Genomic DNA, 14,145 nt, shown 5'->3' with positions numbered 1-14,145 from the left:
ATTAAAATAATTACATCATATGCACACAGGGTGAGACTTGGACCCAACACAGGCCATATTTCAGCAATGTTTTGCCTTCTTCAGGGGTCCTGATAACAGGTCTTGAGTGACTTTAAAATCAGAAAGCAACTGAGAGTTAAAACACGATTTGCACTATACCTGTACTTGAATGTGATTAGAGTTGCTTAAACATTTTGTACCTAATGTTTTTATGTTTATTGAGAACTTTATATAACGCATAACAGCCTAACAGGATACAAACAGTTTACAATACATAGTTCATATTCATCAAGAAAAGAACTCCATTAAAAAATAGAAAAGGAAAGATTAAGAGCAAAAGTTAAAATTACATTACATTACATTAGGGATTTCTATTCCGCCATTACCTTGCAGTTCAAGGCCGATTACAAAAGAATTATCCAAGATGTATTACAACAAGAACTTACAAAAAAAAATTGGTCATTTTCAAAAAGAGTAAGAAATGGGTAAGGTTATTTGTTTGGGGTAGTTGGCTTTAGTGAGAGGTGGAGTTTATACTTGCGGTATTATTTCTTTTTTCAGAGTTTTCTTGAAGAGTATGGTCTTTATTTCTTTTCTAAAAGTCTTATCATAACATAACATCTCAACAATAACAATTCTAATAATAAAACAATCAAATCTCAATGAGCCATAATTAATACCTACAGCTAAAAATTATCCATTACAAAATTAATCATTACTTTTATTGTATGGAATAAAATAAACTTTTGCTATATAATTGTCTACATAAATTTCCTGAATCTCCAGGAACTAGCATTCCACCTTTTGTATTTGCATATATCTAAGTGCCAATTTATAGAATTCTGTTCTTATCCCAAGCTTTCAGGAATTTTACTACTGTTTCTGCTTCTGCCATCTCCTATAGTACCAATTCCATGCAACCATACCATTTTCATTAAGACTAAAATATTATTTGTAGAAGGCTGTGGAGATGAAAATTTGGAGCAGATAAGAGAAACATGGATTTGATATTGTGGAGAATAAGGTACAAAAGAAGTGAATGGTTATTCTAATATGAAAAGAAGAAGGAATCTATGAATTAGAGATAGGGGTAGTCTTCACTCTAAAATCACAATTTAAGGAATAGCAGAGAAAGAAAGGGAGAGTAAGTGTTAAATAGCTATCCTAGTGTAAATAACGTGATAGCTTCTGCTTCCTTTTAGTTGCCTAAACAAATCCTAGATTGCATATTCATTTATACAATCAGAACTTGGTTGCCATAATCCCATCAGGAAATAATAATGCTGGACACCTAAGAAACTTCTTTACAAAACTTCTACAGTATTTAATATGGTAAAGAAACTTTTGCTTACACTTCAGAACAAAATATAGAATGAAATCAGTGATAAGATTGGACACATACAAAGGGGTTTTGACTGGTTTCTCATCAAGGTCTTCTAATAATTCCAGAAAGCTTTGACTGGAGTTCTTTGGAATTGGCATGTTTTTGATTCCTGCCCAAATCTTCAAGACTCGGCCATTCTCGCCTTTCTCACAAAAACACAAAAACAAAGAGTTAAACTAGAATAATTTTAGAGTAAATAATTCAAGCATTCCTTTATAATGTAAAAATATTCTGAAACAATTAAAGCAAGCACAAATGTCCCAGAAGCAATGCCAGGATTCCCCATGCGGGGCTAAGTATCACCATTTTGAAAATAGAAGCAACAGAGATGGGAGCAAGTTAGCATTGCTCCCACCTCATTTCCAGTCAAGTGGGTGGGAAGGGGGAGGGGATGAAAGGTGCCAATAGACACCATGGATGTTTTTTTTCTAGGATCAGAGCAAGGGGAGGGGTGGGGAGGTCAATCGTGCTGGGAAAGGTGGGGGGGGGGGGGTAGGGAGGGATGTTTTCTGGGAAGGGATGCTTGGTCACATTGGGGTTGGGAAAAGTTACTTGCTAAACACTAGGGATATTTTTTGGATGGGGAGGAGCAATTTGTTGGAGTAACACTTTGTGGAACCTATACAAAATGCTTTTTTGCTTGTGGCTTGTGTTTGGTTTTTATTTTAATATCATCCTTCCAGTCAAGTGCCTAAGCAGTGATTGACTCAGGCACTGACAAGGGGAAAGGGAATTGTATACAACCTTTTTGTGGCTCTGGCATTCAAAGCTAACATTCAAAGTGATGGGCACTGGAGGATTGATCTCACAACCTCTAGGTGCAGAGGCAACAGCTCTACCAGTGAGCCACATCTGTAGCAATGAGCTACAGATTATTGCAATGATTTTAATGTGTCAGTAATTTACATGCTAACTGCTTATACTAGCATGTCGCAGTATTTTTGAGTGCTAGTTCTTCAGTAGAGCTATGCGCTGTGCCAGCCATATTGCAAGGCTTTCTTAGAGATATTGTGCTGAAAATATATTGGTATGTTGTGAAAGAAAGGAATAAGAACATAAGAATAGCCTTACTGGGCCAGACCAATGGCCCATCAAGCCCAGTAGCTCGTTCTCATGGTGGCCAATCCATGTCCCTAGTAGCTGGCCAAAACCCAAGGAGTAGCAACATTCCATGCTACCGAACCAGGGCAAGCAGTGGCTTCCCCCATGTCTTTCTCAATAACAGACTATGGACTTTTCCTCCAGGATATTGTCCAAACCTTTCTTAAAACCAGCTACGCTATCCGCTCTTATCACAACCTCTGACAGTGTGTTCCAGAGCTTAACTATTCTCTGAGTAAAAAAAATATTTCCTCCTATTGGTTTTAAAAGTATTTCCCTGTAACTTCATCGAGTGTCCCCTAGTCTTTGTAATTTTTGAAGGAGTGAAAAATCGATCCACTTGTACTCAATCTACTCCACTCAGGATTTTGTAGACTTCAATCATATCTCTCCTCAGCTGTCTCTTTTTCAAGATAAAGTGCTCTAACCTTTTTAGTCTTTCCTCATATGAGAGGCGTACCATCCCCTTTATCATCTTGGTTGCTTTTCTTTGAACCTTTTAGTGCCGTTATATATTTCATGAGATAAGGAGACCAGAATTGAACACAATACTCCAAGTGAGGTCCCACCATGGAGCGATACAGGGGCATTATAAAATTCTTAGTCTTGTTAACCATCCCTTTTAATAATTCCTAGCATCCTGTTTGCTTTTTTGGCTTCCGCCACAAATTGGGCGGAAGGTTTCATCATATTGTCTACTATGACACCTAGATCCTTTTCTTGGGCGCTAACCCCCAAGGTGGGCCCTAACATCTGGTAATTGTGATTTGGGTTATTCTTCCCAATGTGCATCACTTTGCATTTGTTCACATTAAATTTCATCTGCTACTTGGATTACAGTCTTCCAATTTCCTAAGGTCTGCCTGCAATTTTTCACCATTCGCATGCGTTTTAACAACTTTGAACAGTTTTGTGTTATCTGCAAATTTAATCACCTCACTTGTCATTCTAATTTCCAGATCATTTATAAATAAGTTAAATAGCACCGGTCCCAGTATAGATCCTTGCGGCATTCCACAGTTTACTCTCCTCCATCGAGAAAAATGTCCATTCAACCCTACCCTCTGTTTTCTCTCCAATAACCAATTCCTAATCCACAAATGAACTATCACCTATCCCATGACACTTTAATTTTCTCAGGAGCCTCTCATGAGGAACTTTGTCAAAAGCTTCCTGAAAATCTAGATACACTACATCAACCAGCTCACCTTTAACCACATGTTTATTCACACCTTCAAAGAAGTTAAGCAAATTGGTGAGGCAAGATCTCCCTTGGCTGAACCCATACTGACTCTGTCTCATTAAATCATGTTTGCCTACATGTTCCACAATTTTATTTTTTATAATTGTTTCCACCATTTTGCCCAGGCTGAAGTCAGGCTTACTGGTCTGTAATTTCCTGGATCTCCCCTTGAACTCTTTTTAAAAATCGGCATAACATTGGCCACCCTCCAGGTACTACAGACAATTTTAGCGACAGGTTAAAAATCACTAACATCAGGTCAGCAATTTCATGTTTAAGTTCTTCTAGTACCCTGGGATGTATACCATCTGGTCCAGGCGATTTATTTAATCTAATTTAAAACTTAGGTTTGTATTCCGCATCATCTCCAGATAGGAGCTCGATTTGGTTTATCACTTTTTGGCTTAGTACATCTTCCAGATTCACTGAGATTTCTTTCAGTTCTTCCACATCATCACCCTTGAAAACCATTTCCGGTTCAGGTAGATCTCTTACATCTTCTTCCATAAAGACCGCGTTGCACAATCACCCGATACTGATAACTTCCCCCCCTTCTACTAACTAACTAAAACTTAGTTCTATAGACCGAGTCATCAACCAAGAGGAGCTCGACTCGGTTAACAATAATGTAATACATAAAACATAAGCTTGACAAGGAAAAGTAGACTGAAATAGTTAAATTTACAAAATGTTTAACAAACAAAAAAGTTTTCAGAACTTTCCGGAATAAAGCAAAAGAACCTAAACTTCTTAATGTAAGCGGTAAAGCATTCCAGAATTCTGTTAATTTAAAAGCAAAAGAATGACTAAATCTCTTACAGATTCTGTTTTTACCACTGAGAGAGGGAAATGTAAGTTTTAATTTTTGAGAACTTCTGGCAAGATGAGATCTTTGAACATTCCAGTCTAAAGGAATCAAAGTAGCAAATAAATGCCAATAGGATCTTAAATGCAATACAAATGCACTTAAATTGAATTCTGAGATACACTGGAAGCCAATGTAATTCCTTGAGCAGAGGGGTTACATGATCGAATTTACTCTTACCGAAAATAAGTTTAGCTGCAGTGTTCTGTATTAATTGAAGTCTCTGCAGACTGACCTTTGAAAGACTCAAATACACTGAATTGCAGTAATCCAACCTTGACAAAATGATTGATTGAACCAATACAGAGAAGTGTTGTTGGTGAAAGAGTGTTCTCACTCTTCTCAGAGCATGGAGGCTGAATAAACACTTTTTAATAAGCGAGTTTAGTTGGTCCTTAAATGTAAGTGAAGAATCGATAACAATACCCAGTATTAATGAGGAAAACTCAATTTTCAAAGATTCTCCTGAGTCTAAGATCACAGCAGAAGAGAGATAATCTAACTTTGGGCCAAGCTATAAAAGCTTAGTCTTGGCAGCATTTAATTTCATCTGGACTATCGTCACACAGGACTGAAGTTTGGTAATACAATGATTAATATTGGATATCAAATTATCGAGATGTGGATCAACATCAAGTAATATGAAGATATCATCAGCGTATGTTAGTAAGTTTCTTGGGTATTCAAATCGTAATGTTTCAATGAACTCATGTAGACGTTAAATAAGATTGGAGACAATGGAGAGCCCTGGGGGACACCACAGAGGGCTCTCCACGATTTTGAATTGACTGAATAAGAGCGGGAAGATAGAAATTTATCAAACCAGTCTAGAACAATTTGATCAAGGCTGATTTCTGAAAGCAGGTAATGCAGAATATTGTGATTAACTACATAAAAATCTGCAGAGAGATCAAACTGAAGTAAGATAGTATGCTTCTTGCTAGACTGTAGCTGTTGAATCTTAGAAAGAAGTGAAACCAGAAGATGCCCACTCCCTCTGCCATCGAAATCATGCACCCCCCCCCCCAGCAACGGGAGAGATGCCAATTTCCTCCCGCCAAAGTCAAACACCCCCTCAAGGCAGCGGGTAAGCTGCCCACTCCCTCCTGCCACTAAAGTCAAGCATGTTTCCCTCCCCACGGCAGCAGGAAATATGTGTACTCCCTCCACCAAGCAATGCCCCCTCTTGACCCCCCCATGCCTCCAATGCCCCCCACCCCCTTATTTACAATGGCTGGCTGGAGGGATGCCTACTCCCTCCAGCCAGCAGGCCTGCCTCTTCAAAATGGTTGGCCTTCCCCTCCTCGGTGCATCCCATAGGAAAGGCCTTAAACAACCTGGGCCAATCAGAGTATCAGGCCCCTCCTGAGTGCATCTCAGGATGCACTGGGGAAGGGAAGGCTTGCCATTTTGAAAAGGTGGGCCTGATGGCAGGAGGAAGTAGGCATCCCTTCAGTCAGTCATCATAAGGTAAGGGGGAGGGGCCAGGGGTGCCATGGAGGCTGCTTGACTTCAGTGGCAGGAGGAAGTGGGCATCTCTCCTGCAACTTGGGGGGGTGGGTGCTTGATGGGTGGCAGGAGTGGACTTCTCTCCCGCTGTTGTGTGTGTGTGTGGGGTGGGGGGGGGGTGGGGGTGGTGTTGCTTGATTTCGGTGGCAAGAGGAAAGGAGTGGGCATCTCTCCTGCCGATCTTCGATTTGTTTTTTGTTTTTGTGTTTATTCTGTGCACATATCATCGTTATCACCAGCGATGGGCACATGCAGATTTAGCGCATCTTCGCTACTTTCCTTCAACCTCATTTACATGCAAGGTTTTTGGAGAATGACTCGCCTTTTTGAAATCACTACAGTAACTTACAATATTCTGTAAGTTAAGCTTTTAAGTGGGAGCCCTGCCAGTTTCCCATCCATGCTCTACTCACGTTAGCTCTCCCCCTCCCCCGTTTTGCATCTATATATGCTTATTTTAAGAGTGCCTTTCGTATTTTGGATATCCACAGAGATGTTTGTGTTCCTGTGTTGCCCCTGTGTTACTACTTTTAGACCTCTATTTTTCCAAAATGGATGCTCATGATGCAAGTTACAGGCACATTCTTTTGTGCATTTTAGAAGAGGCTCTAAGTCAGCAGATCCTGTTCTACAGACATCCTGACTTAGATGTTTAAATTCTGATTTGAATACCATTTACACATGCTCTTACAGAATAATGCTCAAGATGCCCTGCTAGCATGTAACCTGCATAATTGATCACTTATCCAGGAAAAGTGCTAGTATTCAGGAAATTTACATATGCAAAGGGACTGTAAATGGGGGTATCCAGTTTTAAGAGTTGCCCTATATACATTTAAAATCACCTGCATTTTACAAAGCCTTTTCAGTACATCAGTTTTCTTGATTCTCTGATTATGTTCAGCACCTAAGGGCTCATCTAATGAATGTAAGTTTCCAATAGCAGCAGCAGTCACCTTAGCATGGTCAAAGGTTTTCCTACTATGATGTTGCTTAGGAATTTCCTATTTATTCTGAAAACAATGCAGTAGTATCTCAGAGGTAATTCTCTATATCCAAAGACAGAACTCATTAACAGCATATAACATCTGAGAGGCATTTTTCGTTAAAAGAACCCAACATGCTTTTGTGATTGCATCTCACTTTTCCATATATGCTGATTGAAAGGGTAGGGTTTTGACAAGTACAGATTTATAAGCAAAAATGAAAGCTATAATACTAGAAAATCACTCCTATATGCCAATACAACGAACTGATGGAAATAGCATAGATTGTTCTATAATAAAACATTAAATTGCATAATTCTGTTACTTCTACCAAAGCTGCAGCCATAAAATAAAATGAAATTAGCTGTCCCAAGGAACAGCATGTACAATCATTATGCCCACATGATGATTTTTTCTTTTCTCAAAAGTTCAGTACTTGCTCTCATAGAAACATAGAGAAACATAGAAGATGACGGCAGAAAAGGGCTACAGCCCATCAAGTCTGCCCACTCAACTGATCCATCCCCCTGTCTATGCCCTAATGACCCAATTTCCTTATCTTGACCCTCGTAGGGATCCCACATGGGTATCCCATTTATTCTTAAAGTCTGGCACGCTGTTTGCCTCGATCACCTGCATTGGAAGCTTGTTCCAATGATCAACCACTCTCTCTGTGAAGAAATACTCTGTCTCACTTTATACTTCTTTTAACTGAATTTTACCTGATACAGTGGTACCTTGGATTACGAGCATAATCCGTTCCAGGAGCATGCTCGTAATCCAAAATGCTTGTTTATCAAAGCGAGTTTCCCCATAGGAAATAATGGAAACTCGCTTTGATAGGTTCCCCCCCCCCCACCGAGGCCAGCAACGCTGCTCCCCCCCCACGAGAACCAGCATAGCTCCCCCCGAAGGCCCCGTGATCCAACACCCTCCCCCCCCCGTGATCCGGCACCCCCCTCCCGCCACCATCGGGCACACACCCCCCGCCGTGATCGGGCACCTCCCCGCCGTGATCGGGCACCCCCCCACCGCAACCTGAAGTCCCCCAGAGCCCTCTTCTTACTTTTATGTAGCACCGGCATGTTGGCCTCCTCTTCTGTGCTGGCCTTGAGCATGAACATGAACTCGCAGGCCTTGAGCATGCGCACATGCTCAAGGCCAGTACAGAAGAGGAGGCTGACATGCCGGTGCTACATTAAAGTAAGAAGAGGGCTCTGGGGGACTTCAGGTCGTGGCGGGGGGGGGCCCGATCACGGCGGGGGGGGGTACCCGATGGCGGCCAAAGGGAGGTGCCTGATCATGGCTGGGGGGGTACCCGATTGCGGCCGGGGGGGGTGCCCGATGGCAGCAGGGGGGAGTGCCGGATCACGGGGGGGAGGGTGCCGATTCGCAGGGGGCGCTCGCAAATCGAGGTACCACTGTATTGTTAATTTTCAGTGTCGCTGACGCTGCTTGCTGCCCTTCCCTGCCACTGACACCTGGCTAGACCCAGAGATAACATCTGCTACAACAACTTTTGTATTGTTATACTCTACCTCACTATATATTATTTTACTGACAAGTACAGAGAATCTCTGAAGGAGAGGGATTGTAGAGCTTAGTAGTTTGTATGGTTCAACAGACTGGATAGGCCATATGGTCTTACTCTGCCTGCCTCATTTTACTTGATTGTCTGACAATGATGTCTGCTACAAGAATTTTTAATTCAACTGTACATGCCAAAGGAGCGCACCTAAGAAGCTGAGTAGGTTCCTTGGAGCGCACCTAAGAAGCTGAATAGGTTTCTTGGAGCGCACCTAAGAAGCTGAGTAGGTTCCTTGGAGCGCACCTAAGAAGCTGAGTAGGTTTCTTGGAGCGCACCTAAGAAGCTGAGTAGGTTCCTTGGAGCGCACCTAAGAAGCTGAGTAGGTTTCTTGGAGCGCACCTAAGAAGCTGAGTAGGTTCCTTGGAGCGCACCTAAAAAGCTGAGTAGGTTTCTTGAGCGCACCTAAAAAGCTGAGTAGGTTTCTTGGAGCGCACCTAAGAAGCTGAGTAGGTTTCTTGGAGCGCACCTAAGAAGCTGAGTAGGTTTCTTGGAGCGCACCTAAGAAGCTGAGTAGGTTCCTTGACACTTTTTTTTCTTGATTTCTTCCTTTGCCCAGTCCCCTATTCCAGTCCTGGAACTGGAAAAATTCAGGAGCACCATGATTCTCTAAATCACATTCAGTGAGGTTTCAAGTACCTTGCACAAAGTTTGCTTCTGCCCCAACCATTCCGGACCTTGTTTGTACTCATATGGCATTTTTTAAAGGTAAGTATAATTATAATATTGGGAAAGGGGCTTAATTTATGTATTTAAGATGATAATAGAAAAGAATTTCAAGTGATGTGTATGATTCAATTGATGTATTATTGTACACTTGATGTAAGATGAAAAAATGAATAAAGAATTGAAAAAAAAAAAAAGGTAAGCTTACTTAACTTTAGATCTCAAGATTTAAATATGATTTTGGAACAAGATTTAAATATGATTTTGAAATTATATTTCAAAAATTCTCAAAACTATTTGGAGATCAAAGACTTTGGATATATCCAGATGTTTCGAAAGTTACGCAAGAGAGAAGAAAAGACTTTCTTTCCCTATGTCAAAAGACTCTTAAACTGGGGGCTACTTTTCTTGTAGCATACCCCTGTAAATGCCTGGTTAGGTATTTGGGAATAAAATATACTTTTTATTCTCCAGACCATTTGAGGGAGTTTCTAAAAGTTAAAAAGATCATTAAGGATTGATTAAGGAATGGATTTTTAAGTTATAGCAACCGATATCACACTAAGCCTTTTCCTTTTAAAAGTTTGATACCTTTGTTTATCTCCATTATATTGTGATTACCACTCCCCCAAATAGTGGTCTAAGGAAGAGGTAAAATTCATATTGTTTATGTTGAAAAAATTTTGTTTTGAATTGTTCTTTCTCTGTATTACATGGAACAAGATTTATGCTTGTGAATATTGTGAATTCAATAAATAAATAGTAATTTTAAAAACCCCAAAAACTTCAAATCTAAAAGAAATAAGGCTATTATGATATAGGACCTAATTGTGTCCCAGTATCTAGACTAGAGAGTTGCACGGGGACAGAAATCCCACCCATCCCTGCCCGTCCCCGCCAGGATCCTCTTCGTCCTCACCTGTCCCCGCCAGGATCCTCTGCGTCCCCACCCGCCCCCCCATCAGGATCCTCTCCGTCCCCACCCATCCCCGCAAGGAATTACCTCCAACCCTGCCCGTCCCCATAAAAAGCAGCAATTACTTCTGACAGGATCATCAATTCCACAGTTTCTTTTGTGTTTGCGCTGCTGTTTTCCTTGTGGAATCTCTTTGGTGGAACCAGTGACGAGTGCTGCCACATTGTACTGCAGGAACCAACAAGCAGACAAGTGGCATTCTGAGATTCCCCTTGTGTCTTTTAAAAGTATTATAAGCTGCTTCATAAAGCATGATATAAATTTAAACAATAGTCTGCTCATATCATAACATATAAAATGAAATAATCATGAAACATCTAAACATTTAACCTTGTAACAAGGTAGAATGAACAGGCCACCTACCTGAGTGCAACCTGCACCAACAGTCTTGGAGTTCTGAAAAGTACTACAAGGTCTCTTCACAACAGTAGTGGTTCCCCCTTTCCTTGACTATACTGGACAGAGGACAGAAACAAGCAAGCTAATAAATATCTGACAGGATGGGTTTCCAGAATGATGTGTCTATTTACTAGAAAGAAGATTATCAAGGCAAGTACCTAATCTTTCCTTCTAGTGCAATAGGCACATCATTCTGGAACACTTGGGATGTATTAAAGCAGTCCTCTAGGATCTAGGGCAGACAGATGAGCCTGCTGAAAGTACAGAAGAGCCGAAAGCGGTAAGATCTGGTTTAGCATCAATTGTTAAAGGCACAGATGGGCATTTTCGAAAAGAAAAGTCTAAATCCAACTTGGACGTTTCCAGCTGAACATCCAAAGTTGGAGGTACAAAAATGGCCATTTTCGAATGACAAACTGCTGAAGTCCAAATATAATTTTTTTTTTTTGTTGAAAATTGTCTAAACGTCTTTGCCACCTGGACGTGTCTAACTTTATATCCCATTTTCGATCAGAAAAATATCCCTGTTGAAAAAGTCCTAATCCTGACCATTTGGACATGGGTGGGGGCCACTATAGTATTCGACTGGCCACATAGACATCCTGAAAGAGCAAATGGGACACCTTAGAGGGCACTGCTGTGAGCTTCAAATAAAAGGTGCCAGCTGTATATCTCACTATAACCACCTTATAATTTATGGCGAGTCCCCCAACCTCCCTCCAAAACCTCCTATATATCACCCCAATAGCACTTGTGGTTATATGGCAGTATAATAGGGTTTAGGTGGGCTCACACCTTCTACCATAAATGTAGTTGTTAGAGTGGCTTATGGGCCTGGGCTCTCCTCTCTATGGTTCACTAACCCACCCACCAGGCTACTTAAGACACCTGTGTGCAGCTCTACTAGGCTTCCCCATACCAGATGCTGCTGTTTTAGAGACAGGTATGTACATTTTTGTTCTCATTTTTCTGTGGTAGAAGGAGGTCAGTGAGCACTGGGGGAATATGGGGGTATCTTACCTTGATGCATGAAGTGGTAATCTGGTCAATTTGGGCACCTTTGGGGCACTTAGACCATTTTAAAATGTCTTGAAAAATGTTTGATTATCGCTGCATGATGTCCATGTCTAACCCGCCCTTGAGACCACCCAAAGCCCACCCTTAACACAACTCCACCATGCCCATCTCGTGCTATGGACATATAGAGGCTGGAATATCTCGCTAGACGTACAGAAAGACGGTTTCGATTATTGGCACTTGGATGTCCTGGTGATTAGGATATCCAAGTGCCGATTTATGATGCTGTGTTTTTTGATTATGAGCCTGACAGTGAGTTTACAGCATTGGGGCCTAAGGGTCTAATGAAATCCTTAAAATACAGACTCTCGGTGAGAGGCAAAGTTGAGGTAATGATGCTTTGTAAATTTATCTGAAAAGGTAAATGTCTCTCCAAGATTGTAAATGTACCAAACAGGGAGGGATTCACCAGTAAAATAATTCACCAAAAGGAAAAAATGAAATCAGTGAAATCCAATCACATACAACTTAGAATGTGCAAAATGTGATTTTTCCTCCACATTTTGCACATTCTAAGTTATGTGTGATTGGATTTCATTTTTTTTCTCCAAGGTTATAGCCTCATCTTCCCACAGTTTGACTGAAAATACTTTAACTTACCCTACAAACACAATTCTGCACAGAAACTGATTTAGCACATTTCTCTTGGATGTGGACCTACCTAATGCGATGCTGTCAAAAGGAAACAAAAAACCAAAATGCATTTTCTAAAGGGCTTTGTCTAACCCAGATAGAAAAATGGGACATTTATAAATTAAGATTACTAAAGTAAACTAGGGTTTGGAATAGAGTGAAAAGGAGTAATGTTGGCATGACAACTGCCTCATTTGCCTGGCATTTCATTACTACAAGAAAGTACTTTGGAGAATTAAAAAAAAAAAACCAAAAAAAAAAAAACCCACCCCAAACAAAAATCCTCATGTTTACTTACAGCAATCACAGTTATATAAGAGGATATTTTTTTCCTATTTGTCTTTTTAAAGCATCCATCTTTTACCACATACAACATAGTTACCTACATGTAAGCCAGGGCTTAATTTGTAAACAAAAACCCCCCAAATGGAACTGTGGAGCCAGGGGAAAGGAGAGGAGGTGAAGGGATACGCAAGAGAAGTGGGGTTGGATTAGGAACAGAGGTCTGGAGCTCTACAATTGCAATTAAAATTCATTGCGAGACCAGTAAATGTCCAATTTGAAAACGGTGATTGATATTCAAACAATTTTGCATACAAATGACTTTTGCAGAGGTTTCACCGTAATCCATCCGATCAGCCACTGGAAAAGCAACTGACACATGCACAGAGCTAGCAGGGGAAGCCCGAACAGCTGAGCGGCAGGGAAGCCCAGAAGCAGTTCTCCTGCCACTCAGCTGTTCGGGGCAGGAAGACTTTCTTTTTTTGTAATGGGCACAGATGTTGTGTGTGTGTGTTACACACGTATAATATGGGGTTCATAATCGAAACAGAAAAACGTCTAAAAACCGGCCTAAACTGGCACTTGGACGATCTAAAAGACAGGTCGCCAAGTGCGAATAATCGAACCGGCTTTTAGACGTATTTAAAAACGACCTAGGCCTTCACAGTGCTGCTGAACGACCAGCGCTAAAAGGGGCATGTCAGGAAGTGTCGAGGGCGGGCTTAGGGCTGGACGTGGGCCATCCTAGACTTAGTCGTACTGCATGTATAACCAAAAGTTTTACAATACTGCCAAGACGGAACTTGGACGTTGTGACTTAGGCCATCTAAAACCAGGTCTAAGTCCACAAAAGGTATCCAAAGCGACCAGATAAGCACTGCAGACACAAAGTACAGACCCCCACACACTGCCCCAGTCATCACTGCCCCCCCCCCCATAAAAATCATAATAACAACTTTATATATCTGCCTCCAGATCATCAGCACCTGGCAGCCTGGCATAGGTAAGCCTAGTATAGCTGCACAGAGGTGGTTTACGTGGTCTTGGGGATGGGTTAGTGAACCATGGAGAGGAGGACCCAGGCCCATAAGCCACTCTAATCACTGCATTCATGGTGAAAAATGTCCACCCTCAAACCCTTTTGTACTGCCATATAAGTAGCTCCTGCAGCCATAAGGGTTATTGGAGTGTAGATAGGCGGGTCTAGTAGATTCTGGGAGTGTTTTGGGGGACTCGCCATGACCTATAAGGGAGCTGTAGTGAGATGTGTATATGGAACCCTTTTTGTGAAGTTCCCAGCAGTGCCCTGTAAGGAATCCCACTACCCTGGTGCCATGTCTGGGTGTCCAGTCCATCACTTTTCTGGCCCTTCCCATGCCCAAAAGGTCTTTTTCTAGGCATTTGTGAGTTGGACGAATTTTTGGTTGAAAATGGGGTAT

At 41.4% G+C, this 14,145-nt stretch overlaps 1 protein-coding gene across 1 annotated transcript in view; it reads right to left on the bottom strand.

The window, feature by feature from the left end:
• MORN1 (MORN repeat containing 1) overlaps positions 1–14,145 on the bottom strand; it is a 180,966-nt gene that overhangs the window by 121,621 nt on the left and 45,200 nt on the right. The window contains exon 9 of the mRNA XM_033922591.1: positions 1,403–1,526. Within this exon, the coding sequence (XP_033778482.1) occupies positions 1,403–1,526 (124 nt within the window). The remainder of the gene's footprint in view (positions 1–1,402; positions 1,527–14,145) is intronic.

The sequence above is a fragment of the Geotrypetes seraphini genome, chromosome 15 (genome assembly GCF_902459505.1).
Source record: "Geotrypetes seraphini chromosome 15, aGeoSer1.1, whole genome shotgun sequence".
NCBI lineage: Eukaryota > Metazoa > Chordata > Amphibia > Gymnophiona > Dermophiidae > Geotrypetes > Geotrypetes seraphini.
The sequence above is the reverse complement of the archived record's forward strand: the minus strand, read 5'-3'. Positions and strand labels throughout refer to the sequence as shown.